The sequence below is a fragment of the Streptopelia decaocto genome (assembly GCF_964273445.1).
Source record: "Streptopelia decaocto genome assembly, chromosome: 15".
NCBI classification, from domain to species: Eukaryota; Metazoa; Chordata; class Aves; order Columbiformes; family Columbidae; genus Streptopelia; species Streptopelia decaocto.
The window spans coordinates 10,113,268-10,140,311 of NC_138670.1; the positions used below are offsets into that span (position 1 = coordinate 10,113,268).

General features: G+C 48.1%; 6 protein-coding genes and 1 long non-coding RNA gene across 7 annotated transcripts; 2 read left to right on the plus strand and 5 right to left on the minus strand.

The window, feature by feature from the left end:
- Nucleotides 1–1,089: 1,089 nt before the first annotated feature.
- On the minus strand, nt 1,090–3,309 carry LOC309446455. The gene is made up of 2 exons (XR_014185462.1): nt 3,127–3,309; nt 1,090–1,351 (listed from the first exon to the last, which is right to left on the minus strand). It is a non-coding gene; the product is annotated as an uncharacterized lncRNA (long non-coding RNA).
- Nucleotides 3,310–3,557: 248 nt separating this feature from the next.
- On the minus strand, nt 3,558–6,408 carry LOC309446476 (dynein light chain 1, cytoplasmic-like). Its single transcript, XM_082066279.1, has 3 exons — nt 6,267–6,408; nt 5,486–5,623; nt 3,558–4,169 (listed from the first exon to the last, which is right to left on the minus strand). The coding sequence occupies exons 2-3, from the start codon at nt 5,615–5,617 to the stop codon at nt 4,032–4,034; spliced, it is 270 nt and encodes an 89-aa protein (XP_081922405.1). The 5' UTR covers nt 5,618–5,623; nt 6,267–6,408; the 3' UTR covers nt 3,558–4,031.
- A 1,101-nt stretch (nt 6,409–7,509) lies between these two features.
- On the plus strand, nt 7,510–12,621 carry COQ5 (coenzyme Q5, methyltransferase). Its single transcript, XM_082066299.1, has 7 exons — nt 7,510–7,719; nt 8,100–8,249; nt 8,710–8,934; nt 9,554–9,660; nt 11,241–11,329; nt 11,799–11,910; nt 12,022–12,621. Exons 1-7 carry the CDS (start codon nt 7,566–7,568, stop codon nt 12,121–12,123), a joined length of 939 nt encoding a protein of 312 aa, XP_081922425.1. The 5' UTR covers nt 7,510–7,565; the 3' UTR covers nt 12,124–12,621.
- Nucleotides 12,622–13,096: 475 nt separating this feature from the next.
- LOC309446495 (dynein light chain 1, cytoplasmic) lies at nt 13,097–15,387 on the minus strand. The gene is made up of 3 exons (XM_082066300.1): nt 15,187–15,387; nt 14,767–14,904; nt 13,097–13,482 (listed from the first exon to the last, which is right to left on the minus strand). Exons 2-3 carry the CDS (start codon nt 14,896–14,898, stop codon nt 13,345–13,347), a joined length of 270 nt encoding a protein of 89 aa, XP_081922426.1. The 5' UTR covers nt 14,899–14,904; nt 15,187–15,387; the 3' UTR covers nt 13,097–13,344.
- Nucleotides 15,388–18,937: 3,550 nt separating this feature from the next.
- On the minus strand, nt 18,938–21,205 carry GATC (glutamyl-tRNA amidotransferase subunit C). The gene is made up of 4 exons (XM_082065934.1): nt 21,042–21,205; nt 20,589–20,752; nt 20,075–20,178; nt 18,938–19,698 (listed from the first exon to the last, which is right to left on the minus strand). Exons 1-4 carry the CDS (start codon nt 21,162–21,164, stop codon nt 19,643–19,645), a joined length of 447 nt encoding a protein of 148 aa, XP_081922060.1. The 5' UTR covers nt 21,165–21,205; the 3' UTR covers nt 18,938–19,642.
- TRIAP1 (TP53 regulated inhibitor of apoptosis 1) lies at nt 21,200–22,451 on the plus strand. The gene is made up of 2 exons (XM_082065936.1): nt 21,200–21,409; nt 21,812–22,451. Exons 1-2 carry the CDS (start codon nt 21,263–21,265, stop codon nt 21,893–21,895), a joined length of 231 nt encoding a protein of 76 aa, XP_081922062.1. The 5' UTR covers nt 21,200–21,262; the 3' UTR covers nt 21,896–22,451.
- Nucleotides 22,452–23,496: 1,045 nt separating this feature from the next.
- On the minus strand, nt 23,497–24,827 carry COX6A1 (cytochrome c oxidase subunit 6A1). The gene is made up of 3 exons (XM_082065935.1): nt 24,666–24,827; nt 24,239–24,378; nt 23,497–23,745 (listed from the first exon to the last, which is right to left on the minus strand). Exons 1-3 carry the CDS (start codon nt 24,766–24,768, stop codon nt 23,665–23,667), a joined length of 324 nt encoding a protein of 107 aa, XP_081922061.1. The 5' UTR covers nt 24,769–24,827; the 3' UTR covers nt 23,497–23,664.
- Between the last annotated feature and the right edge of the window lie 2,217 nt (nt 24,828–27,044).

Genomic DNA, 27,044 nt, shown 5'->3' on the forward strand with positions numbered 1-27,044 from the left:
GTAGTCCGGGGGCGCTCGGTCACGGGCCCGGCCGGCCCCGGGCCCCCCCCGCACCCAGCCCGGCCTCCCGCAGCCAGGGCTCTACCGCCTAATCTAAGCGATACTTTAAACTCCTCCTTCAAAGCAAAAGGGAAAAAAAACACCACCAGCAAAAACAAAACACAGGCAGAGATTCTAAAGGCATTTTAATTAACCGTTAAAATAACATTCAAAGATCTTAAGTGTATCTGCTGATCCCTTTCCCATTATTTTAGGGATGAGAGCTTCCAAGTTCATTGGGAAATCAGTTCCCAGGTTTCCTACAAGAAAAGTAGGGGTGGAATGCGAAAGGGCAGAGCAAATCAATAGTATTTTAGGAGAAGCCTCATAAAAGGCCTTCTTTTAACTCCTGTTCACTCCCCATTTAGGTCTATTACTCTTAGAATTACTGACCAAATTATAAGGATGGTTAACAAAGTGTTCAGATGTTTTGGATTTGAGAAAAGAAACTTTCCACCAAAGTTAGTCGTCCACATTCACAGGGAACTAAGAAATAGCATAGGCAATACTAGAAAAAGAGGGTAGATAGCCACAGAACTTTTAAAGGCAGAACACAGTACTTTTACGAGCAAAGAAGCTGGCTGTGGAAAGAAACTTAGGGGAAAAACAGCAGAAAAAAATCCTTAACTAAAAACACCAACCATCCCAGCAAAAACCCTGCCACTGCCCTTGAAGGCCAAGGTCTGCTCCCTCAGGAAGGCTGAAGGCACCAGGCTTTGTGCTGTTAGACACAACTGACTAACGAGATCAGAATCTGCAAAACAGTCCATGGCTCTAAGCACCCTCGAGGGTACAAAAGTAACAGGACCCAGGCAGACCAGGATGAAGCGGTCTAGTGAATCACTAAATTCCTTCCCATAGGGCACTGCCAGGTAGGATTATATTTTCTGTCAAACTCCTGCAGAAGAGATCATCAGAACTCAGCATTACTATTCAAGCGCTGTCTTTGGAGAGTGAAGGAAAGGACTTAAATCAAAGGACTTGTGAAAGAGGAAGAACCGGAAAAATGCATGTAAGGGGTACATAAAAAGGAACATCAGGACACCAGTCTGCAGAGAAAGTCTGACTGGATTATCTAGTGTGCACAGAACTTGCTTCTATAGAACTAACCTTTTAGCTTGATTTTTGAAGTCTATATACCATTCAATAGGAAGACATTACAATTAAACACTTAACCACTTCATATGAGCTGTAATGCCATGCTCAATGTTGCATCGCTCCAGAGACTGAATGGCACACTCCGCAGAGTCTTGCTACATCTCTTCTGACACGTCTGTGTCCTTTATCACAGCCTCTGATCACCCATGGTTACCTGTAATAAACAAAGACAAGCATTCAAAGCTGCTGGAGTACCCACCCGCCAGGATAACCTGCCAAGCACCCCACAGGTACCACCACTCAGAGCCAGTTCCAGGGCCCGCACCAGCCCCTCCAGCCGACGGGAGGAACGAAGCTCAGCGGCGGTTCAACATCCCCAGCCCCGCCCCCTGCGCACCGCCCGCCCGCCATTGGTCACCGCCACCAGCCCCCCGAGCGCTCATTGGCCAGGACGCGGCCCGCTTGGGGGTGTGTTCCCGCTGGGACCAGCATGCTTCGCGCCTGCGCCCGTTCCCATAGCGACGGGGACGCGCGGTGCCGCAGCAGCCGCTTCGCTCCGGCGGGGCCGCGCCCGCAGCGCCCTCTCCTGGCGCCCCCCACGCAACGGCCCCGCCGCCGCGGCTGTCCACGGTAAGAGGGGACACTGCCGGAAACCGGCTACAGCCTGAACGCCTCACAAAACTATTGTAATACTGAGGATGCCGCAAGGGAATAGGAAGGAGACATGGCTAAAAGGCGCCCCAGTGCTCTCCGGTAGTTGGATTTACTGCCAAACCGAGCCCGGCTGAGCGCTCCCCGTACCTCCAACCAGACAAAAGCTTTGGGTGCACACAGGGAAGCAGCTTCTGAGATTCTTCTCAACAAGCTGCGATCAGCAGGAACTTTCTGAAAACACATGCAGGGCATCGAGCTTATCTTCAAGGCTCCACACGTCTACCAGCACAGCCCTTAACCACACCAGGTCACTGGGATTCAGCCACTGGGCAGCCGGGCTGCCGCCCAGCCAGGCCTAGGGCCAGCTGTGACTCTGCTTGTCCCTGACACCGCAGGGCTCCTCTGTGTAGCTCTGGGTTACTGACTTAATCGTGCATTTAGCTCAGCATTCAGATATTCTGGATTTGAGATTTCTTTGGAAGGTGGTTGTTCACAGGGAAATGAGGAGCATGAGCAACACTAAGGAAAAAGAGAAATCTCATGTCCACAGAACTTGTTTTTCCAAAAAGTGTACCAACACCCACCCTGCTTGACTTCTGCTGTGAACAGTGTTCAACAAAAGGATATTACAACATCTACCCTATTTATAATGTTGAAAGAAATATTGCAGCCCTTATATTTCTCTATGGCCAAAACATCACACTCCACAGGATTTTGCTGCATCTCTTCTTACATTTTTATATCCTTTATCACAGCTGTCTGATCACCACTGGATGTCGGTATCCAACAGCAAAAAACATTCAAAGTTGCAGGCGCAGCCGCCTGCCCAGCAGTCACACAGGTACCATCACTCCCAGCCGGTTCCAGGGCCCACGCTGTGCCCACAGCCGGGGCTGTGCAGCACTTTGACCGGCTGTGGCAGAGGCTCAGGCACAGCCTGTGCTCACAGCCAGAGGAACGGGGGTTTCAGACCCGCTCCCGTTCAGCCCCTGCTCTCCAGGCGCTCCCGCCTGCAGCCGTACAAGCTCCGTCGCAGCGGTTTCAAAGCCCGCCGGCCGCCGCCCTCCCGGCCCCCGTCCAGCTTGGAGACGCAGGCCGGGAGCCCCGGGCCAGAGCGCGGTCCTTCCGTACAAGGGGAGGCGGCCGCTCCCCGGCCTCAGCCTCCCGCTCCCCCCGCCCCTGACCGCCTGGCGGGCGCTGCGGGACCGGCCCTATGCGGAGGGGGCGCGCGCTCCCCCTCAGCGGCGGTTTAACGGCCCCGCACCCGCCTCAGAAGGCGGCCAGCGCCCCCGCCCCGCCCGCAGCGCGACCCCCGGCCGCTCGTCCCGCTCTTACCGCCTTCGGGCTCACTCTCCGCCACGGTGGGCCCGGCCAAGGCGGGTCTCGGCTGCTCCCTTCGGCTGCCGGGCGCACCGGAGCCGCAGGGGCAGCTCTTGTCCACGGCGGAGGTCACACGGGCCGAGCGCTGCGGCACCAACGACGCCACTAGCAGCCGAACAGTGCCCCGTCACGGCGACAAGTGGCCCACAGCAGTGGCGGGGACCCGGATGGAGCGGTTCCCCGCCCGCCGCGGAGCACGCCGGGAGCTGTAGTCCGGGGGCGCGGGCACCAGCCCGGTCCTCGGCCACCGCCCCGAGCGCCTGCTCTCCGCTCCCGCCTCCGGCCCCGCGGCCTCCTCCTGCAGCGCTCCTCGGCACAGCCGGGCCGGGCCGAGTCACCCACTGCCGCCGCCCAGACCGCACCAAGCAGCCACAAGTAACAACCTGTCGGCTGGGATAGGTATTGTCATTTATTTTCCAAAGCACTTCTCCAACAGGCATCAGCAGAAAAAGAAAGCTCAGACTTTGGGGTAGTACATCCAGCAAAACAAGAGGGGAAAAATATTTTAAAAAAACATATGAGAAGAGAGGTTTCAAACAGAAAGAACTAACAGTCAGTACTTACATAGCACAAGCAGTAATTGGGCAATACTGTAGATGGCTATAAAACTCTCAAAGGAAAAACTGCTCCAAGAGCTCTACTAGCAAAGAAGCAGCCTCTGAAAAAAAATAAATACAAGGAAGACTCTTTTGTACTTTTTCTTTTTATATCCACTATGTAACATCATCTGCTATAGCATAATCCCTGCCATTGCCCTTGAAGATCAAGGCCTGCGTCCTCAGGAAGGCTGCAGTGACTAGTCGGAGCCGTCAGCACACAGTCCTGTAACTGGATGCAAGTTTCAGTAACAGTCCGTGCTTCTACCCAGACTTGAAAAGAAGAATAGCGACTTGGCCGAGGTAGAAGTAGATGAAGTGCTTGGTCTCATGAGTCACGTAGCTGCCAAAGTTCCTTCCCACGATGCAGTGCCAAGTGGGATTGTATTTCTTGTCAAACTCCTGCAAAACAGATAACTAGAAGTTAAGAACTCTTCTAAACAGATACTCATTTTCTGACCAAAGCAATTAGAGGAAGAGCAGATGCTTTTAAGTACCAAGATTATCTTATTTGCATGTTATTGTTCACCTGCTGCTTAGGCAAAAAAATCCACAAAGAAAAGCCATCGTTCTTCCAGTCTGAGCAGCAGTAAGTTTAAAACATCACCCTTGTTCAGGAAAAGTAGTCTTTCTCCCCCCAAATTCATCTGAAACTACAGCCCTTAAGAAAAAGCTTCATCACTAGTTTTATACTCACAGAGATTCAGCCGTTGGTTATTGCATTGGTTATCTGCAATACGGGTGCCAAACGGACTCGCTAGAAAATTCTCTGCCACATGCTCTGTAACTCTAGTGCCATCAAGAACTCTAAGAACTTGTGTTCTACACATTTCAAACAAATCATCTACAAATTCCCAGTAGTTGCTACAAAGAACACCTGAAAAATATTAGACTAAACTCCTTCATTGTCATAGATAGCCCCTGCATCTGGGGAAAAAAATGCCCTTCTCTATTGTGAGCATAGCAAACCAAGATTTCTCTAGTGGAAGCAATCATTCTGCTTAGTTGAATTATTTTTAAATAGTTATTGCACTTTAGTTTAACTTCCATTGACACTCGGATTTCTCCATTCTCCCGAGTTGACGAAGCAGGAAATATATTCAGAACTAGATTTTTCCCATGTTCAGAATTGTTAATCCTACATAAAGGATGACACAGACTTTGCAAACAACAGATAATCAGTGCCACCAGAACGGTTTTGGTTTGGTTTCTGTTGTTTTTTTTTTCTTTTTGCTTATGTCACTACTTAAGTAGAGCTGTGATTACAGTAGACTTATAGAAAACTATCTTTCCTTGCAAATTTTGACCCAGCTGGACAGAACTGCGAACAGATCCTTAAGATTAAGTTCAATAAAACTGAAATCAAGGACTATGTAAAACAGGCTTTCTCTCAGAGGAAAACTGTAGGAGCTCAATAGAGCCCCTGTGTTTTGTATGAGCTCATCAGGCACCTGCCACTCTGGTCACCTGACAATGGGACAGTGGCAGAAAAGGCTCAAGTACAAAGTACTGCAAGAGAAAAACAGAAGGACCTGGAAAAGTGCACATAAAGGGTGGGGAAAGGAACATAAGGACACCAGCCTGCAGAGAAAGTCCAACTTGATTATCTAGTGTCTCTAGAACTTGTTTCTCTAGAGCTACTTGCCCAGCAGCATTCCCCCTGCTTGATTTTTCATGTGCACAGAGATTTCAAAAGGACAGCACAAGTAAGCAATTACCTTCTTTATGTGAGCAGCAATGTCCTTCTCAATGTTGTACTTCTCCAAGGCCTGAGTAGCACACTCCACAGCATCTTGCTGCATCTCTTCTGACATGTCCGCATTCTTGATCACTGCCTTTCGATCACTCATGGTTGTCTGTATTGAGCAAAGAAGAAGAGAATTCAAAGTTGCAGGAGCAGCCACCTGCCCAGCAGTCACACAGGTACCATCACTCCCAGCCAGTTCCAGGGCCCGTGCTGTGCCCACAGCCGGGGCTGTGCAGCACTTTGACCGGCTATGGCAGAGGCTCAGGCACAGCCTGTGCTCACAGCCAGAGGAACGGGGGTTTCAGACCCGCTCCCGTTCAGCCCCTGCTCTCCAGGCGCTCCCGCCTGCAGCCGTACAAGCTCCGTCGCAGCGGTTTCAAAGCCCGCCGGCCGCCGCCCTCCCGGCCCCCGTCCAGCTTGGCGCAGCTCGACGCAGGCCGGGAGCCCCGGGCCAGAGGGCGGCCGCGCCCGGCCCCGCCGGTCTCTCCCTGCAAGCGGGACCGAATGAAGCCCAGCGCCCCCCGCCAAGGGCTCGGAGCCCTGTACGGCTCCAGGGAAGACTCCTGCCTGCAGCTCGCGGGGATGTGGGAAAGGGGCGGCAACCGCTGGGAAAGGGGCTGGCCACGGGGGAGCCGCCGCGGCGCCCGGGTACTGGCTGCCCGGCCTCAGTCTTCCCGGTGCCCGAGCGGGACCTGGCCCCTCTCGGAGCTGCCCCACCACACCGCTCGAAGCCCTCACGCCGCTCTCCTCACCGTTTGGCAGGTGCCGCGGGACCAGCCCTGTGTGGAACGCAGCGGGCGGGGCACTGACGAACTCGATCACACTGCACGCTCCGCCGCCGCGTCGGTTTAACCGACCCGCGCGCGCCGCCGTCGCCTCCAAGCGCCCCCAGCCCCACCCCCTCTGTAGTGACCGCCAGCCATTGGTCACCGCCACCACCCCCCCGAGTCCTCATTGGCCAGGAACCGGCGCTCTCATAGCGTTTTACTGCAGCAGTTTCTTTCAGACCGACATGCTTTGCGCCCGCACCCGTTCCCATAGCGACGGGCGGCAGCGAAGATGCAGATGGAACCGCGGCCTCGGTGGGAGCGGGGCCTCTGGGGTGGATCCCACAAAGCCTCCGCCGGGGCGAGCCCGGTGTATGGCCCATCCGCAGCGCCCTGTGTGTGGGTATGTCTGGGTTGGTTGCTCTGAAGTGGTGTGCAGCCTCTTCTCGGCCTTCCCATTTCTTTCCTCATGGCTGAGCTGCCTGGACGTGGCTGGTACAGCGGCCTGTGACTGCAGCGTGAGAGGCTTTCTTGGTAACTCCTCTGCTAGACACGAAAACAACAAACAAAACAACTAAAAAGCACGTGTGATGCTTTAAGGCATCCTGCCACAAAGAGTATAGAGCAAATATCTGTATTTCAGGTTTTGCCTAGTTCTGTAGATGAGAAAATCATGCTAGAGCCTGAGGATGGCACTAGTAAGTCCCAAAGTGGAAAGATCGTGGCGAGGGAGGCCCACTCGTGCTCGGGGAATGACGTGATGTAAACCTCACAAGAAGGGGTTAAGTAACCTCTTTGTATCTACAAAGCTGTCAGGAATTTCTGGATTATTCAAAGAATGCCATAAGCAGGACGGCTTTTGCAAAAAAAAAAAAAAAAATAGAAAAGGTCTCTAATTTGTGCCAGTGTTCCTGACGGGAATCAGAACCTTTCCCTCTTCCCCTCAGGTCATCAGTGCCCACAAACCAGCCCCCCCTCTGCAAAACGAAAAATCTGAAGAAGTCAGAGAAAACTATTTGCAAAATTACTCAAATACACTGTGTGGGCTTTGGGGGTTTCTGGGTTAGTTTGTTTATTTTTTCCCCTGTCAGGTATGTTCTGCCGGGCGGGATTCAGTTCGTAGCCCCGGGATTCCTCGCGGCTCTGGGGGCCGAGTACGGAGCGCGGCCGCCCCGCCCGCGGCCGCGCCCTCCGGCGGTGCGGCGGCTGCCGGAGCCGGTCCCGGCGCGGCGGGCGGTGCTGCGGCGGGGCCGGCGGGCCGGGGGGAGGTCGTGCCCTTGCAAGATGGCGGCCGCGGGGCTGTGGCCGGCGCGGGCGCTGCTGGGCCGGCCCGGCGGGGCGCTGCGGGCGCTCTGCGGCTCCGTGCGGGGCCTCGCCGCGGGGCCGGAGATGCACTTCGGCTTCCAGACCGTGACGGAGGCGGAGAGGAGGGAGAAAAGTGAGAGCGGCGGCGGCGCCGGGCGGGCTGGGCCGGGCTGGAACCTGACGGGGCTCCCGGTGCCCGTGGGGGCTGGAGATGGGTTTTGGGCTGGGCCGTTGGTTTGAGACGTTACCGGCAATCTCGGTGAATAGTGTCAGTGTTACACCAACTCGATTATTCCTTCAGCTCCGGAAGCGCTACGGGAAGAAGCTGTTTCTCCAAAGAGATGTATGTCAGGCAAGAGGCTCAGGATTCTGTCAATTATAAAGAGTTTTTGAGTGGTATTTTTCAGTTCCACATGGTGGCAGACTTCCACGAGGACATAAATGACACTTTTCACTTCCACAGGAGCATTTTTAGGTAATATTCCGTTTAATTCTCATGTCTTTTCTTTGCAGTTTACCAAGTCTTTGAAAGTGTGGCCAAGAAATATGATGTAATGAACGATTCAATGACTCTAGGGATTCATCGAGTGTGGAAGGATATCCTCGTCCATAAAATGAACCCTTCCCCAGGAACACTTCTTCTTGATGTTGCTGGAGGAACAGGTAAATAGTTTTGGTGAGTTCCACATGACAATGCCATGCTGGATTTGAACTCTTTCAGTCTGCTCAGAATGGAGTTGCCTGGGCTTTTTTTTCACCCTCAGTTCCCTGTCTTTAAAACTAGTGAAGCACCTACTTGATTTTCCAGGAGAAGGGTTGAGAGGTAACTGCTACGTGTTTTGTAATATCTTGCTTCAAGGCTCTGAAAGAGTTATAGTACTGCTATTATATGTTATGGAAAACTCTTTCCATTTATAGGAAGTCATGGACTCCTTGCTCTTAATACATTCCCTTTCTTTGTTTTATTTTCTTTCCCCCTTCTTTCGCTCCCACCCTGTGTGTGTGGTTTTTATTTACATATATCTAAATAAAAACTCAGTTTGATGTTCAAAGCATTATGTTCCAATTTCTTATAGTCAGAAAACATTCCAAAACACGTATCTTTCTTGTAATACAAATGCAGGTGACATCGCCTTTAGATTTATTAATTATGTTCGCTCTGTACGAGAACGTCAGCTCCAACGGAAGCTTAGGCACCATCAAAATTTATCGTGGCAGGAAATTGCTGAGAGTTACCAGGAAGACAAATCAAAGTCTTTAGGGGATTCCCAAGTGGTGGTCTGTGACATTAACAAAGAAATGTTAAAAGTTGGGAAGCAGAAAGCACAGCATCTTGGCTACACTGAAGGTAAGTCATGCATTGTGCCCTTTGCCTGATAGCAAGAATTTAACATATGGTATCTGTCAGGTAATCACCACTTCAGGATTACAATACGCATTATATAGCCAGGGTGTATACTAGAGCTGTGCTTGCGTATTTGCCAGTGTCAAGTAACTTTTTCAGTGAGCATATATGTAGTATGTTGTTCAGATGTACGGTGATCTTCTTGAATAATACTTAAACAATACTTAATACTTTGAGCAGAGACTCTTACTTTTGCAACTTCACTACAAACAAATGGCAGCCAGTTTCTGGAAAGCCAGTTGCTTTCTGCTACGATGCAAGATTTGGGTAAAATCTTCTTGGCACCCTAAGGCATTCTGAGCACAATGTGCATGTATATGCAGAAGAATGCTTTGGCTGATCTGCAAAATTAAGTACTTTGCTTGACAGACAGCTGTACAATACAGGGCCTTGAAAGGTTTGTGAGTATAGACTGAGGTGTCTTTCCACCAACAAAACTGCAAAATTGAATTATTAGTTTTAAATATCGCTTTATTAATAATAATTTCCTTCTGGAATAGATAAGTTCTAGACTTTCAGGAGCAGTCTGAGTTCAATTCTGTGTCCTTGGTTTTTATTACAGGCTTGTCCTGGGTACTTGGGAATGCTGAAGAGTTGCCCTTTGATGATGATAAGTTTGATGTTTACACAATTGCCTTTGGAATCCGAAATGTAACTCGTATTGATTTGGTAAGTTGTTGTAGTGTATCCTGACATGGGGTCCTTACAGTTCACCTGAGGTTTTTCATTCTAGCAGAGGAAGCAATAAGTGGCATGTAGTGTGCAACTTGTTTGGATGAATAATGTAATTAAATGCCCCACATTTGTCATAAAAGGTTAGATTTATACTAGCTGTGCCCAATCCTTCCAACTCAGCAAGACAATCACTTCTGAAGACAAAAAGGGCTGAACGCTACAGTCATTCCCCACTTCTCCTGACCTGTGGTGTGGCTGCATCTACACATGCACAGTGCAGTCACTCTGCATGTCTCAGATCCTCCTGGAGCATATGATCTGCATCCCACCTGCAGTAGGTCCAGCGCCTTCTGCCTGGTTCTTTTTCCATGCCTGAGCACGCAGAGCTCCCAGAGCAGCATGGGAAGCAGCTGCTGCCACCACTGCGGCTGCGCAAACCCATTCAGCCCACTGCTGCTCAGTGTCTTTCCATGGGCCAGCAGCAGGGTTTCCTGTGAAGAACAAGCGTGATTTTAATTAGGGTAAGGAGTACCCTTTGTTCTAAACGATATCTGTCCTTCAAAAACAGCTAGACTAGTTGTCTGTTTTGGAAGAGTGTTACAACCTTGGCAATACTGTTCTGTGGAAGGTGTAGCGTTTGGATCCAAACCACCTGGTGCCATATGCCTTTGAACTTCTCCTAATGCAGATGTCCTTTCACAGGGCTTTGTCTTGCACCCTTCTGAAGCACAGGCTGTCTGTCTTAATACCCCTTCATGGATGCAGCAGACTGTTAGCATAGCTCCCTGGAGACTTGATACAAAACACATCCAAACCTCCAATTGTTTTGCAGAGCTCCCTTCACGTATGTGTGCTGTTTATATTTTATTCCTTAGGAACATGACAGTTGAAGCCAAGCAGATGTACAGCCTCCAGTGATTCTTGAATACAACTTGGCTGCACTCTTTTGTGAAAATACATACAGTTGTAATCAGAATTTTGTCTTGGTTCTTCTTGGGTGTTTTATTTTGCATATAGGATGGAATTTTCAAAGTAGCCAAAGGTTTTCTTCTTCCCTCTCCTTCCTCCCTGTTCTCACGCATTGCTCATCTAAGACCCGGTATCACTTCTGCTTTGATGCTTTGGGTGTGCCTCACAGTGGAGTAAAATCTTTTGATTAAAAAAAAAAAAAAGAAAAGCTATCTTGCCTCCTTTTTATTTTCGGTTTCTTGTAGCTGAGTCACCTCCTTTTTGGGTTTGGTGTGTAATTACAAGAGCTCTGCTGGCAAACATTCATCAACTGAGAGTAGGGAAAAAAAGAAGAAAAATTGCAAACCCGACATCATAGTTTCAACACAAAGCCTGGTATAAATCTATTTATGTAGCAGCAAGAGTTGTTCTACTTTGTCTTTGTTGTTTGGTTGGAGGTTTTTTTGCACTTGCCTCGAGCTGCTTCTCCACAAGCAAATATTGGAGGTTGCCAGTCAGGATTCTCCTTACCTCTTTCAGTTCATCACTGAGTTGCCATCACTTGGCATGATAATAGGCAGGTGCTGTTTTACAGAAACAAACCTATTCTGTCTGCTTTGTCTCAGGCCCTTCAGGAGGCTTATCGTGTGCTGAAACCAGGAGGAAGATTTCTCTGCCTTGAATTTAGTCACGTCAGCAACCCTCTTCTTTCCAGGTAGGAACATGATGACACTTAATGCCATGTCACAGGGCTCTCTTATTTGTACTTAGCCAGAATAGGAGATGGAGACACTTTGAGGCCACCTCATTGTGCCCTTCTAAATTCAGACACAGACTGCATAGCATAGTGGTGCCCAACAACAGGATGACGGGCAACAGGCACAGACTGAAACACAAGAGGTTCCATATGAAGATGAGGAGAAACTTCTTTACTTTGAGGTGCCAGAGCCTGGAACAGGCTGCCCAGAGCGGGTGTGGAGACGTTCAAACCTGCCTGGACACATTCCTGTGTGATCTGCTCTAGCTTTACCTGCTTTAGCATGGGTGTTGGACTAGATGATCTCCAGAGGTCCCTTCCAACCCCAACCAGTCTGTGATTCTGTGGTACAGATATCAACTTGTCTTGGAGAGGGTTTGTTTTAAACTTGTTTGTATTAATCTGTATTTACTTTCTGTCTGTGCAGTCTCTATGATCTGTACAGTTTCCAGGTTATCCCTGTGCTGGGTGAGGTTATTGCTGGTGACTGGAAGTCTTACCAGTATCTTGTGGAGAGCATCCGACGTTTTCCCCCTCAGGTAAGACAGTATTTTTCTGAATTCACAAACACACAACATGGTCCCAGTATGGTCTTGCAGTCAGCTGGCTTATAGGCTTATAGTTAAAATTATGGAACTATTATTTTTCAGGAGGAATTGAAGGCAATGATAGAAGATGCTGGGTTTCTTAAGGTGGATTATCAGAATTTAAACTCGGGCATTGTTGCCATTCACTCTGGTTTCAAACTGTGAGTCTACCATGTAGCAAAACACAGGAAGTGTAATTTTCTTGAGGAATATGAAGGCTGTGTGGAATTTCAATGCTCTCAAGATTGAAGAGGAGTTTTAAGAACTTACACAACAGGTTCTTGCTCAGCAGTCACCTGGAAGAACATCGGCTACCTTTTATTGCCCATGAAACCTGTAGATGAAGTGACTCCTGTCGTGTTCCTTACATTTGCACTATCCTTCAAGTGCAGTGCAAAGGACATGGCCGAAACTGAGCAATGCTAACAAATGAAGCAACTTCAGTTACCAGAAATAGACTGACTGGTCTTCAAATAAGAATCCTCCTTTTTTTTTTTACTAAGCTTCAAGGAGGATATCATGCCAGTGAGAAGTAACTTGGATTTATTAGATTTTTATTAAGCTGATTATCTTTGTTATGTGGACTCTTAAGGGATTTTTCCCCACAATTCCTTCTTTCGAAGGCACATGGAAGGCTTGTGAAATAAAACAGCTCTGCATCAACTTTTTTTCATCTAAGTCAATATTTTAATCTTTCTAAGAAGGTATATTTTTAAGAAAGGATTTTTTTTTTTCCTAAGGAAAGTGACTGCATAACTGTATTCTGCGATGACATGACATGGGATTACATTGTCTCTTCTGAAAACGGGGAGACGAAAGGACTGTTGCTTTTAGCTCACCAGCTCACTTGAAATCGGAAAAGCAACACGGGATCTAAACTCCAGAATTTGTACTGGAGGTTGTACATGCTGAAAATATTCTTATCGAGAACTGAAAACCAGTCTCTTTTATCTCAGGGAAAATATCTCCTGTTGTTCTCAGTTACTGAATGATGACGCGTTTCTAGATTAGCTCAGGCTTCAGCTGCTGTGGACTGGGGGGGTGAAATGGAGGTGGGGATGTTCCTCCTTCATTCATGGTGGAATAGAAGGTAATGCAAACACTAAGAGGGCAGAAGGGTAGAGAAAACTCTAAAGGATAAACTTGTTCCAACAGTTTTATTAGCAAAGAAGCCATCTTCTGAAAGAAAATAAATACACGGAAGACACTTTTGCCTTTTTTATAGCCACAATAAAAATAGCAGCTGCTACAGCAAAATCCCTGACCATTAACAATACCACAAAAGACCTGAAGATCAGGGTCTGTTTCCTCAGGAAGGCTGAAGGCAGGAGCCTGTTTTGAGTTGGTCTGCAGTCCAGGTGCAAGTTTCAGTAACAGTCCGTGGTCCTACCCAGACTTGAAAAGAAGAATAGCGACTTGGCCAAGGTAGAAGTAGATGAAGTGCTTGGTCTCATGAGTCACGTAGCTGCCAAAGTTCCTTCCCACGATGCAGTGCCAAGTGGGATTGTATTTCTTGTCAAACTCCTGCAGAAGACAGAACTAGGAATTCAGCATTTCCGTGAGAATTGTACTAATATAGTTCAACAGGGTTGGTTTTTTTTTCAATACGTCACTTGTTAGCGACTATCACTTTTGGAAGAAGGCAATTAAGGAACAGCATATGCTCTTAAGTGCAAGGATCATCTGTCACTTTTTAACTCATCTGCTGCTTACTCAGACTAAAAAAAAAAAGTGCTTCCAAGCTGAGCAAGAATAACCTTAAAACATGTTTGGGGAAGTAACTTTTCTTCAAATTCCCATGATCTCAAACGATAACTTTTAAAACTTCACTGCTTGTTCTGAATCTATACAGACCAAGTTATTATTTTGACTTGCTTAGATGTTTTCAAGGATGGTGAAAGGACAATAGATGGAAAACTCTCTGCCACTTCTTTGATACACTGCCATGAGACCATGTTTTTCCCACACACTGTAGTCAGGAACCTGCTGTGACAACCCCAAAATTCACACCATCTGTCTGAAGGTGTTGTCCAGTCTCTTCTTGAACACTGTCAGGCTTGGGGCTGTGACACCTCCCTGGGGAGCCTGTTCCAGTGTCCAGCACCCTCTGGGTGAAGAACCTTTTCCTAATGTCCAACCTAAACCTCCCCTGGCACATCTTCTTGACCTTCTCTTGGGTCCTAACTCAGGTGTACAAGTCTACTCTGAGTAAAACCATGCAGTCAGTGGTTATACACTGCACTAGCTATAATAACAGCTGTTGGCTGAAGAGACTTTTTGTGAGAGCATACAAGAGCTTGTGTTCTGCTCAGCCAAACCCTTGAACTAATTGCAGCTCAATCTGGCTCCCAGTAGGAGAGAAAATGTGACACATTGGAAGCTGAGAACCATCTGTTCTGCATTAGCCTGAACAGTTTGTCTTACATTTAGTGGGAGGAAAAAAAAAGCCACAAACCCACTGCTTATTATAAGGTCAGAAAAACACCACTTCTCAAACAGGCTCCATGGACCCCCCGTGTTTTGTACGAGCTCATCAGGCACCTGCCACTCTGGTCATCTGACAAGGGGACAGTGGCAGAAAAGGCTCAAGTACAAAGTACTGCAAGAGAAAAACAGAAGGACCTGGAAAAGTGCACATAAAGGGTGGGGAAAGGAACATAAGGACACCAGCCTGCAGAGAAAGTCCAACTTGATTATCTAGTGTCTCTAGAACTTGTTTCTCTAGAGCTACTTGCCCAGCAGCATTCCCCCTGCTTGATTTTTCATGTGCACAGAGATTTCAAAAGGACAGCACAAGTAAGCAATTACCTTCTTTATGTGAGCAGCAATGTCCTTCTCAATGTTGTACTTCTCCAGGGCCTGAGTAGCACACTCCACAGAGTCTTGCTGCATCTCTTCTGACATGTCCGCATTCTTGATCACTGCCTTTCGATCACTCATGGTTGTCTGTATTGAGCAAAGAAGAAGAGAATTCAAAGTTGCAGGAGCAGCCACCTGCCCAGCAGTCACACAGGTACCATCACGCCCAGCCGGTTCCAGGGCCCACGCTGTGTCCACAGCCGGGGCTGTGCAGCACTTTGACCGGCTGTGGCAGAGGCTCAGGCACAGCCTGTGCTCACAGCCAGAGGAACGGGGGTTTCAGACCCGCTCCCGTTCAGCCCCTGCTCTCCAGGCGCTCCCGCAGCTCGGGGGGACACGGGAAAGGGGATGCAGCCGCCGGACACTCACCGCTCCCGGCAGTGCCGGCTGCCAGTGTGCCCGGGCACCGGGAAGAGTGAGGCACCGCAGCCGGTCCCGGTGTCTCCTGAGAGCCACTCCCCTCACCGTGTGTCCGGCGCTGCGGACTGACCCTGTGCCGGGCGGAACGGCGCTATGGGATGCTCAGTGCGCGCCGCGACCGCCTCCGAGCGACCGCCTCCGAGCACCCGCAGCCACGCCCCCTCCGCACCGGCCTCCGGCCATTGGTCACTGCCACCGCCCCCTCTGAGCGTTCATTGGTCAAGGCTGGGGCGCTGCCGTAGGTTTAACTCTTGCGTTTTCTTTCAGCCCGGCATGCCCCGCGTCCGCGTCCGTTCCCATGGCGACGGGCGGCGGTGGTGGCGCGGCCCGGGTGAGGGTCCGGCGGAGCGCACGCTGTCGGGGGTGTGAACGCAGATGGCAGCTGTGTGTGGGCAGCCTGCAGGCCTGGCTCTCTGATACTCGCCGCTGGCATTATCTAGTGATTCTGAGCCAGACCCCCTGTTCCTTAGAGTAAACTGTCTCCAGTACATTAAAATACCCACCAGTTTCTGTAAAACACCTTTCCGTAACTGATATGTGAGCCCCAAAGGCCGTTTTGTTATTCACCCCAGCCTAGATCACAGGCACCGAATTTAACCCAGTATTTTCTGCAACTGGCTCTTGTTTCTCTTTGAACTGGGATAGCTCTGTCAGTAAGATGCTCCTTACTGGCAGGAAAGCCCACCCATGTCAGACAAAAGAATTTCATAGTTTAAAAATGGCACTTGATCATCTTTCCTATTAACGTGTCTGTTTTCCATTTGTCTTTCACTCAGTGATCTCTGATAGAAATCTTTTATCCATGTTTACCACATATGATCAAGTCAGCTCTAATCTTTGTTCCTCCTGTCAACTAAATCCACCAGACTTCTTGTGTCTCATTTAGGGCATCTTCTGTGGATCTCACAATTTCTGCAAAAAATGCCTTTTTTGCATTTTCTCTTTTGTTTGTTTCTCTGTTTTGTTTTAAATGAAGCAAGATGTTTGGGAGATCCCCAGTGCTCCCTTTGGTTAGTTTCACTCTGCCTGGGGCTGTTTCTGCTTTTACTGTCATCAGCAGCTAGAAAATTGCTGTTGATTTTTCTGTAGCTGGTGATCTGTTAATAACATGACTCTGAACCATGTCTATAGGTAACAGCACAGGATGACTTAAAAGTTTTCAAATACTGATTGGTTGGACTGCCATTTTATTGTACTAATAAAAAACTCAAAAGCAGTCATCCACCTCACTTGAAATGGGAATATTTTTCATGTTAATACAGTATAGTTACCTGCTAAATGTGACTCATAGCAGAAGTAGCAAAACTGCAAGAAACCTTTTGCTTTTGGAAGCTCTGAGTCAACCTCAGAAGGATGTACTGTGCCCAAAATGTCAAAACAGGATAAGGTAGCCCTTTTGTCAGTCTAGGGTATCTCAGAAATAACTTTTGACTTTAGCTCCCAGGTTTTGGCATTCCGGTTAGAAGAGATGCAATTCACAGCTTTACCATCAGGCGTGTGTGTTAGGGACAACTCTGAAAGTTATGGAATTAAGGGGATTTTTCTGTTTTAATGCAGCAGATGAAAGGGCATAAGAGACCTTGTGTGCTAGGAATTTGAAGCTTTGAGTAGTCTCGGGACCACAGTAAGCAATTAATTTACAGAACTGTGTGTAATACCTGCAGCACCAGCAATGGTTCTTTTGAGTACTGGACGGTTTTGTGCTGACAGAACCAAACCAGTTAACAATCTTCTGAGTGCTTACAGTGAACTTCAGAAACACCCGTGAATCTCTGAGGAGGTGGTTGTGTTTGGTAGCTGCAGGCAAATTTCTGTGCATTTATTAAGAAATGGTTAGCTGAAGGAACAGATGTGCTGACGACTGCAGGAAATGTCAGTGTGGGTGAGATACCTGTCATTAATGAGAAACATTAAAGCCTGAGATACATGGCTTTAAAGAGAAACATTAGAGTCTTACTTGTTAATCTAGAATATAAAAGGATAGTTTCCCTCAGGATAGAGCTGCAGGGGAAGGCAGAACAAATATACATAGGAGATGATAGCTGGAGCAGACCAGGTGTCAAAGAAAATTCGGTAATGGATAAGACATATCATGAGATTCCCCTGCAGACGCAGATTAGATTGTAAGCACTTTTCAGATGAGGCCTTTTTTTTTTCCTCTGTGTTCAGTACTGTATCACTATATCTAATCGAGATTTTTTTTTTTTCTGGGGCTCCTACTTACTATAAAAACATAAAATAATCATTACTAGCAATAAAACATCTATTTTCTTTTTCCCATAAAGCTGAAGAAATCTCCATCTTGAAATTTTCTTTGTAAACCTGGAATCTGTATGCTAGGGCTTCTCATCCAATTTTATATGGTACAGATCTACACAGTAGTGGAAAAACCTTAGCAGGTGTAAGTCAAGTTATCTCCATGGTCTCCAGGGAAACTAGATATATTGACGTCATCTTAGAATCTGGTCTCCTTTTGTTGTTTTCTTTTTAAACAAGTATTTTTAAGATTATTTTTGCTCTATCAACCACTGAGAAAAGATGAGTTATTTCACAAATACACATTATGTTTGCCAAACCACAGTTACATGGAATTTACAGGTAGTGATTTTATTACTATTCCTTAACTGTATCTATTCACATACCTCGGTTTGTAAGTTGCATTGTGGTAGAACCACATGAAGATGTGACCCAGATCCAGAGGCTCTGCGGTGAAAGCAGGTGAACCAGCACCATGAAGGGCATCTTGTCCCCCCTTCAGGGTGCAGCCGGGGCCTCATGGGGCTTCAGGCCATCCCATGGGGCACAGCACCCACCACCTTAGACATGCCAAGGACAGGCTGAAGCGCTAATGCGTTCTGCCCCACAGGCAGCTCATCTGGTCTTTGCTGGGCTTTCTGTTTGGTGGCTGCAGGTGTCTGCATCACAGCTGTAATTCCCTCATTAGTGGTGAAGTTGCAACAAACCCCTTCATTAAGGAAAGGTGTGTTTTCCACTTTAAATGCAGTTTGGGGTGCAGGGAACAGGCATCTGTCTGTTCTCTGATTGGAGTGTGTGGGTGAGGGTGGTCATGTCCAGACCCCCCGGCATGATACCTGGACTTGGTGTTTTTAAGCCTAGCCTGTGCTGCACTGGGAAGGTGGAATCATCCTTGTCCAAATTGTTGGTTTGGGTGTTGCTTTTAAATAGTTACTTGATATTTTGGGTTGAAAGCTCCTGAGGCCATGCAGTTCACTCTCAAATTCCTCTTCCTTTTTCTATGTAAGTAACAGTCTTTATTTTCTCTGATAATCAAAGGAGGAGGCCAAAATGGATAGAATAAATGGGGATTTCTCAAACTGGAATCTTCTGCTAACACACTTGTTGTATGGCATGACTTGAGATCTTTCCTTGTCATGATGTATATATTAATTGTAAATGACTTTTAGGCTGAGCTTGTGTATCTGTAAAACTTGGAGCATTTGCAGGGTCTGAATCTTGAAAAGCCTGAGACCAAAGCACTAATACAGCATCACTGGGACTAAAGCACTAATACAGTGTTGTAGCTTTGCAGAGAATTGGATTAGTGGGGTTAAATAGAGACTTGAATTCTTTCAAGGGTGTTGAATTAAAGTATCATAATAATTGCATGTTTTATGCGTCTGTGTATATGTATGAGCATATGTTATGGAAGCTTAAACAAAGAACAAAGTAACTGCACAAATAAGAGTCGGACAAGTGTTCAAGTGTTTACTTTCTGGCAGAAAAATATATATAAAAAAATCAGTTCCAGAAAAAATACAGTTCAAAGCTTACCAAACATGCAGCCTTGCAGGTACAGTGAAAGTGGATCCTACCCAGTGGCTGATTTCTTCTATGGCCGAAGGCAGCCGCTTTCCTTTTCACTCAGCCTGTTTTCCATTTAATATGTGGCACATAATGAACGGCCTGAGAGGGAGCTTGTCCGAGCAGTTTGTACACAGGGTATTAAAGAGCAAGTCACTAATGGCTGAAGTTTGTGCCACTATTATTCACACTCTTTAGTATTTGTCTGTGTTTCTCAAATGATGATGTTTCCAATATGCTTGGTGGCTCTTTGAAATGTTAAGAAACAACATGTGTATTATTAATCTCTAATTTATATTACCTATTGTTTGCCTTTACACCAGTCAGTATCTTAAAAGTATAACACCAAATTTGCTTTGCTAAATAAAAGCCCTGAAGTGATCTGTCATGCTGCCTTTCAGCTTCATAAACATCGGCATTTCAGTAGCACTACTAAACATTTTATACCTTCTTTCTTCTGTGAATTGTCTTGCAAGTGCTCTTTTGACCAAAACACACACCAGGGTATTTCATCTGTAACTGCACAAACCTCTTTTTCTGCTCAAATAAAACACTGATTTTGTGTTTGGGTTCTGGGCTTTTGCTAAGAGCCCTGCAGAAAAGTCTCTTGGTCTTCTAGCTTTGGTAAAGGGATGTTACCTGATAGAAAACAAAAAGAAAGTTGTGTGAGACCAGCCGTAAGGTACCTTCTGGGTAGTACAACTCAGCAGAAAAGTTTCTCCAGTTCGTTCTAAGTATGAACAGGCAACTTAAGTTTTCTGAGCAAGTAAGGAAAGCAAGTTCTGTCTGACTTCCTGTAAATAATCACGCAATGTGTGCTGTAGCTGCCCTTGCTCTAAAGTTTCGGTCCTGCGTTTGGGCCAACAGGTTGCAAACTGTCATGTTCAGATGGCTACAGGTAGTTATTTTAGTCCTTTCCTACTACCAGCTAGTATTTCCAAATGTAGTTCTGGCAAGTTACATTCCTCAGTTTAATTCAAGCAAAGTTAGGAGGTTTTTATAAGCAAGACAATACCTGGTGGGGCTACAAAATATTCTTCCACTTTCTCTCTGGCGTTTTTCAGCAGCTCTCTTGTGCAGTTACCTTCTGTAACATCATCTTCCCTGAGATACAGACACCTGAAGAACAAAGATTACTTGTCTGTTTTAAGCTATTCTGTAAAGTATGGCTTATCTCTAAACGTTGTCTTCAGCAAGCGGTAAGACAAGTATTGGAACACTCTGAAGCAACTAAGAATGGCATCGATAGGTATTTGGGAAGCAGCGTGTGCGGATCGTTCATGACAAGTCACAAAGGAACGGGAGCACATCTTTGCTACACTACGTGTAAAGGCCACGGTGGCCAAGGACATCATCCTTCTACAAAAAACATGATAAAAACTTTTCTGTAAGCAAAGGGGTCAAACGCGTTTTTATCATGTTTTTTGTAGAAGGATGGGTGATGGGATGGGATTCCTAGAAAAAAAGTAATTACAAAAGTGAGTAGTTTGATCCTCTAGCAGTCAAAGGAGGCTGCTGCGGTCCATCACCTGTCCTCCAGGACCGAGTCCATCGGCTCCACGCCGTCGGTGTTGACCTCCCGCAGCTGGTCAGCGAACCGGATCGCGCTCTGCAGCCGCTGCACGCCCTCCGCGTCGCGGAAATCAACCAGGGCCAGGTGCTCCAGCCGCCCCAGCACCTCCGCCGCCACCGTCTGCAGCGCAAACACCAACAAAGGCAAACGGGAGAAAGTTTAACATGGCGCTATTTCCGTTTTTTTAACCAAAAACTGGTTACACGGCAAAACCCCGAGTCTACACCTGCCGGGACACGGTGATTTCTTGCGTTTTCTTAGAAAACTAACTTGAACCGAACTCTTTATTTTCCTCCTCCTTCTAACCTCCCGCCGCGCCCAGGGCCAACCGGAGCCGGCGCTCGTTCCGGGAGCAGGACCCGCCCGGAGCCGTTCGGGGGCTGCCCGTTCTCCGGCCCAGCCGCCCTACCTGCGGGCCCGGCCGCGGCTCGCCGTGCTGCCAGGCCGGCCGCGGGGGCACCGCGCTCCGCAGGGCCCGAACGGGAGGGGCCGGCAGCGCCCGCAGCCCCCGCCACAACCGCAGCGCCCGCATCGCGCCCTAACGGCGGCGTCTGCACGTCACCTCCCGCGCCGGAAGCGCGTCAGAGCGGCGGCGCGGGCCGGCCGGTGACGGGAGCGGGCGCCGCCGCCATGAACAGCGTGGGCGAGGCGTGCACCGAGCTGAAGCGCGAGTACGACCAGTGCTTCAACCGCTGGTTCGCCGAGAAGTTCCTCAAGGGGGAGAGCGACGGGGACCCCTGCGGGCAGCTCTTCAAGCGCTACCAGCTCTGCGTGCAGGTGCGTGCGGCCCCGCCGCCTCCTCCCGTGGCAGCAGCTCCGAGCTCCGCCTGGTCACTCGCTGCTCCTGACCGCGCTTCCTCTCGGTCCGGCTCCCCCGCACCCCCTGCCCGCAGCTCCGTGCCCACCGCGCTGCTCCACATTTCCTGCCAGTCACGATATATAATATTTTACAGGTGTCTCTTACTGTATTTTTCTCGTTAATGTAACTTCTTAAGCCGGCTGGTCTAAAGGCTGTGGTGTGTTCGTAGTTCTGCGTGAGCATCTCTGATACTGAAGCTTCATCCAAACCAGCTTTCAGGCTGCTTTTCTAGATAACGTTTTGTACCAAAACCCACGCCACATAGCGCTATAAAGACATGTCAAGTTTATTTGTTTTGTTTTGTTTTGTTTTGTTTTCAGAAAGCAATTAAAGAAAAGGATATACCCATTGAAGGCCTGGAGTTCATGGGCCCAAGTAAAGGAAAAACAGAAAACTCCTCTTGACGTCAGCTGTATGGATGGAGTCACTGATACGAGCCCTTGGACTAAGCAACATCTCCAGGCATAAGACTGGATGCCGCCTGGATAAGACCTTTGTTACGCTGCTCTTTTAGCAGGAGGAAGTAAAGAATCTTCTCTGCTTGTAAAAACAGCCACCAAAAAAAACCCTAGTGGATTATGTGGTAACTGCTGCTTCCTTTTCAATGAATTTTGGTGGTGGTGGTTCAGCATCTATCAGCGCAAAAAGCCGTTTGAACTAACTTTCTGTTGAATGATTGAATGCACTGTAATAGGAGAACGCTTATTAGAGTGGGCTGAGTTCGTAGCTGCTTTGTGACCAGTTTCTCTTGCTTATTTATATAACAGAGTATGAAGGAGGTTGGTTTACTTTGTCTCGCCTCTATGCTGCTGAAATTTGGTGAAATTTGTTTTATACGCTCCTGAATGCTGACGGGCTAAAGCATTATTTTGTATCAGCAACAGAGGTGATATAAAAGCACTCTATTGGACCTGTAGTAACTCAGCCAAAATAAATATAACCTGGTTCTATTTTGTTCAAGTAGATAACTGTGCAGTAGAATCTGATTATGACTAGGAGGGATGGAGGTGGCCTGCAACTGAAGCTGAGAACACTTTTAATGCAAAGGCTGCTGCTTCAGCCTTTTTTGAGGTACTGAAACAATCCCAAAGCTGATTGTTCTCTCCTTTAGCATTACATGTTCCTGCAGTAAAACCACAATGCAGCCCTGGCCGTCCTTTTCCACGCTACCACAGAGCATCAGGCCGGCCACGATCGCTGTTAGACTTTTGCCTGTGGTAGTTAAAACGTGTTGAATGAGGGGAACATTGGGTAGAAGTGTGACAGCTGATGTTAAAAGCCCCAGCTGCTGCTGGGGTATCTCACTACAACTGTTCTGTGATTCCGTGACTTGCAGGGAGGAAGAACTTCAAAATTAACATTGTACTTTGACAGGCTCAGGGCTTTAGAATTGTTTGCTAACTATGGAAGGTAATTAAGCTCTTCTAGTTTAAGAAGCTTCTGAGTGACACATATTACACAGACACATGCGGTGGAGCAAAAATTTTCATTTCTAACACCTGTATGAGAGACTTTGAACAACGAGACTGCAGCGTTATGAGAAAGAATTGTGAGCAATCCACATACTGATACACTAGACAGCTTGGGAGCTGAAGATCAACATTGTGAAGGCACACAGCTTAATTACACATCTTTGCTGCCAATAAGGGCCTAAGAGAAAATTGCCTTCATGGCTACTAATAAACATTGCTGATTATAGAGAACATGATTTAGCATATATCAAATCTGAATCTGCAGTATTAGCTTGATACCTGTTCATGTGGCTGTTTCCTCTGGGCTTACAGTGATCGGTTAAACCAGACATGAAGAACATAAAACCCCGCAGCATCCTACGCTGGATGCGTTCCTGTTGGTGTTATCAGATACAGGAGGAGGTATTAACGTTCAAACAGCCAAACCCCCAAACTCCTGCACTGTAACCTCAGTGAAGCCTCAATGTTTTAATCGAACACCAAACTAAAGAATTTCTAAGGATTCAGGTTAACAAAAAAGTCAGATGTTCAAGTCAAGTTCAGAGTTGTTTATTTAAAGGGCCTCTACACAAGCACAGACAGAGGCCACAACGCCACTTGGCTTCATCGCAGAAGGAATGTGGAGATTTTTAAGTGATGGTTCCCACACAACATTCTGGTCCAAGACTGGAAGAGCCAAAGTTCTGGCTGTGGTCGGGATCTCAGTCTTCATAACCGGTTGGGAGAGCATTAACATGGGGGTTGTGGAATAGAGTTTTGTTCCCGTCTCCCCAGGGAAAAGGCTGTTGGAAAAAGAAGATAAGGCAGCTGCAGATAATGAACTGATCAGCACAGGACACGAGCAGCAACAGGGACTCCGGCATCACACAGCTTGACAGGCTGATGAATTAAGCAAGCTGGCATCTGTTTCTGGGCTACAGGCAGCAGGGGATGGAAAACAGTCCCTTACCTTAAACATCGACTGTGCTACACTGTGAGGGCCCCAGCTTCGAGAATCTGGGATCACCTCTGTTACCTTTTAGCTCTATATTAGTTTAAGTACAACAGCAATAGGACTGAAATACTTTCAGTGAGACACTAGCAGGATTCCTTGGGGGTGGGACAGCCTGTGAATACCACAGGTACTTCACCTGAGCTGAGAGCCTCCCAATGCCTCAGAAACAAAGCCATGAGTTACGATCACAGCTTCATATGCAGGACCTCACATAGAGGATGAGGCTGCAAGAGATGCTGCAGTAACCTCAGGAAGCAAGAGGCCTTTAGAGCAAAACGTACCTTGGTCCTGATCCGCAGGTGAGCGTACGGGACAAACTCGGGTCTCTCGTGCTCGTGCTGGGCCTTCAGGTAGCAGTTGAGCATGCAAACCGCGACCCCGGGCAGCGCCACCACAAACGTCAGCGTCTTCCACAAGCGGGCTAGTAAAGAGCATTAGAGTTACAACAGTCACCGCTTCCACGAGCGTTAGTGACCTGAGAGCGCGTTAAATGCAATTAGTGCATTAATGAGGAATCACGCCGTGTCCCTCACCACAGCGAGCGTCCCCCTCCCCGTTCCTAACCGGGAGAAGCGGGGGCTCCCCTCTCTCCCGGTTCAAGCCCAGCGCTCCCGGAGCTGCCGCCGCCCCGGGCCCGCAAGGGCAGCGCCTGTCAAGGGCAGCGCCCCGCGGCCCCGGCCGCGCCTTCGCCCTGCAGAGCCCCGTTACCTCCGCCGCCCTCGTGTGCCGCAGCCGCCATGCCCCGCGCCGGCGGGGAGCGCGGGCCGGCGGCACCGAGCAGCAGCCGAGAGACCCTCCCGAGCGCCGCCATCCCGTCCGCTCCGCGTCCGGAACCGGAACCCGGAGCGACGGCGGCCGGGAGGGGACACGCTGACCTTGAGCTGCGAGCGGCGGGGCCGCCGGCTGCGCGTGCGCCATCTGGGGGCGGGAGGAACCGTTAGTGACGTCACGGGGGGGGAAACAAGCGCCATGTTGGGAGCGGGGGGTCCGCATAGCCGGGCTGAGGTGCTTTTATGCAACAGCAGGGAAGGGCTGTTGGATTTGTTAATGTGATTTTATTTTTCACATTAGAGACCGATTCCATCGCTGGGATATAAAAGTTGTTTCAATCACGGCAGTAAAAAGATCACAGAATCCCAGAACGTCACGGGTTGAAGGGCCCTGGAAAGCTCATCCAGTGCAATCCCCCCATGGAGCAGGAACACCCAGATGAGGTTACACAGGAAGGTGTCCAGGCGGGTTGGAATGTCTGCAGAGAAGGAGACTCCACAACCCCCCTGGGCAGCCTGGGCCAGGCTCTGTCAAACTCACCGGGAACAAGTTTCTTCTCAAATTTAAGTGGAACCTCTTGTGTTCCAGTTTGTACCCATTACCCCTTGTCCTGTCATTGGTTGTCACCGAGATCAGCCTGACATCCTCCTGACACTCACCCTTTACAAGGTTTCATCATAAGATGTTATTTGTTATTAATGAAAAGCAATTTTGTAACCATTAATGTGTTTTTAATTATGTGGATTCCTGGGATGATTCTGCTGAGTTGTTAACGTCATTTGAACAAACACAAGATCTCCAGGAAAAAAAAAATCGTGATTAATTCACAAATATCTAGACCCTATTTCACTATGATTTTTAATTGGAGCGTGATGGTTGGCTGTTCGGCAGAAGCCGTTTAGATGAAGAGCGGGTTTTGAAACCCTTGAACCCCGCAGTGACGCGAGGAGCCCTGTAGCGGATGTAGAGACCGAAAGAGCGAGGAGCAGAGAACAGCGTCACGTCCGCAGTGAAACCGGTGCCTCCTGGTGCACCGTGGGTGCCCACGGACACGGTGCATTTCTTACACACCCAAAGCTGCTGCAGCTCGGGGTGCACGCACGCACCTGCTTTGCTGAGTGGGGGGGGTATTATGTCGTTCTTGGCCACACTGGAGGTAGATTTTGCCTTTCTCCACCTGCATCCTTTGGATTCGGGCTTATGAGGTCTGTAACATCAGACTTCTTAAAAGGAACTTGCATGGGAATTTTCATGGGAAAAGAAGATGCAAGAATTATTTTTTATAATATTTAAGTGATGAAAGCACCCTAAAGCAAATTACAGTGTTTACAGCAGAAAGCTATGTAAGCAAAACCAGTTGTGTTTGTAGCAATAAGAACTGTAAGTAAACAACAGACACTGATGTTTACAAAGGAGAGAAAACAAAAAAGGATCAACAAAAGAAGCAGCAAACTCCTGTCTAGGGTGAGGGAAGCATGAAGTGGTGTTCTCTGCAATAAGATTTTGCGAGCAGTGCTGCTGCGGTAGCCTCAAAAGACAACGTGCAAGTGTTGAGCGGGAGGTGAGAGCAGCCAAGGTCTGCTTGTGCCTCGTCCTCCCCAACAGCTTCACTCTGAGCCTCGAAAATGCTCTTCAGAGAAGAAAATGCCCATAGAGAGCAGTGTGTAATGGTGGCAGCTCTTGGCACAGCTGCCCCAGGTTAAAAGAAGCTCCTGTGAGTGATTGTTCCACCTGTGGAGCTCCAAGGTGCTCCTGAAATTTGGTTTGGGTCTGACCTGAACCTGAATATGGTAGCAGTTTCATTAGTCTGAGTTACACTGATTTAAAACGGGGCTTTCTTAGGCTTCATCATCCCAACAGCTGCAATTAATCTCTGTATTAGGTGTGCCAGGAGTCTAATGGGTCTGATTCATCTGTTCTTAAAAGGTGGTGTAAATTGAGAGTGACTCTTGGAAGATACAAAAGTTTCCATGTGAAAAACTTCTTGTTGAGATAAGGCAGGTATTTGAATAAACGCATTTATTTTAAAAAGTATTGTGAAGAATGTTTTGATATAGTTGTATGAAATATGTTTAACTGTGTGATATGGTTATTGTCACTGTGATGTTTGCACTCATCCTGACAGTGGGTGTTTTTACAAAGGTGTGGGGAAAATACTGGTGAATTAACTCTACCACTGGCCCAGTAGCTCTGTCTGGATTACTGAATTGTGGGGTGGGAACCCCCTCTTGCACCTCCCAGTATGCACTGTTGCCTTGCAGAGGTGATTTAATGTGAGCTTTTTCCAAAGCTGACCTATTGAAGGGCCTATTGCTT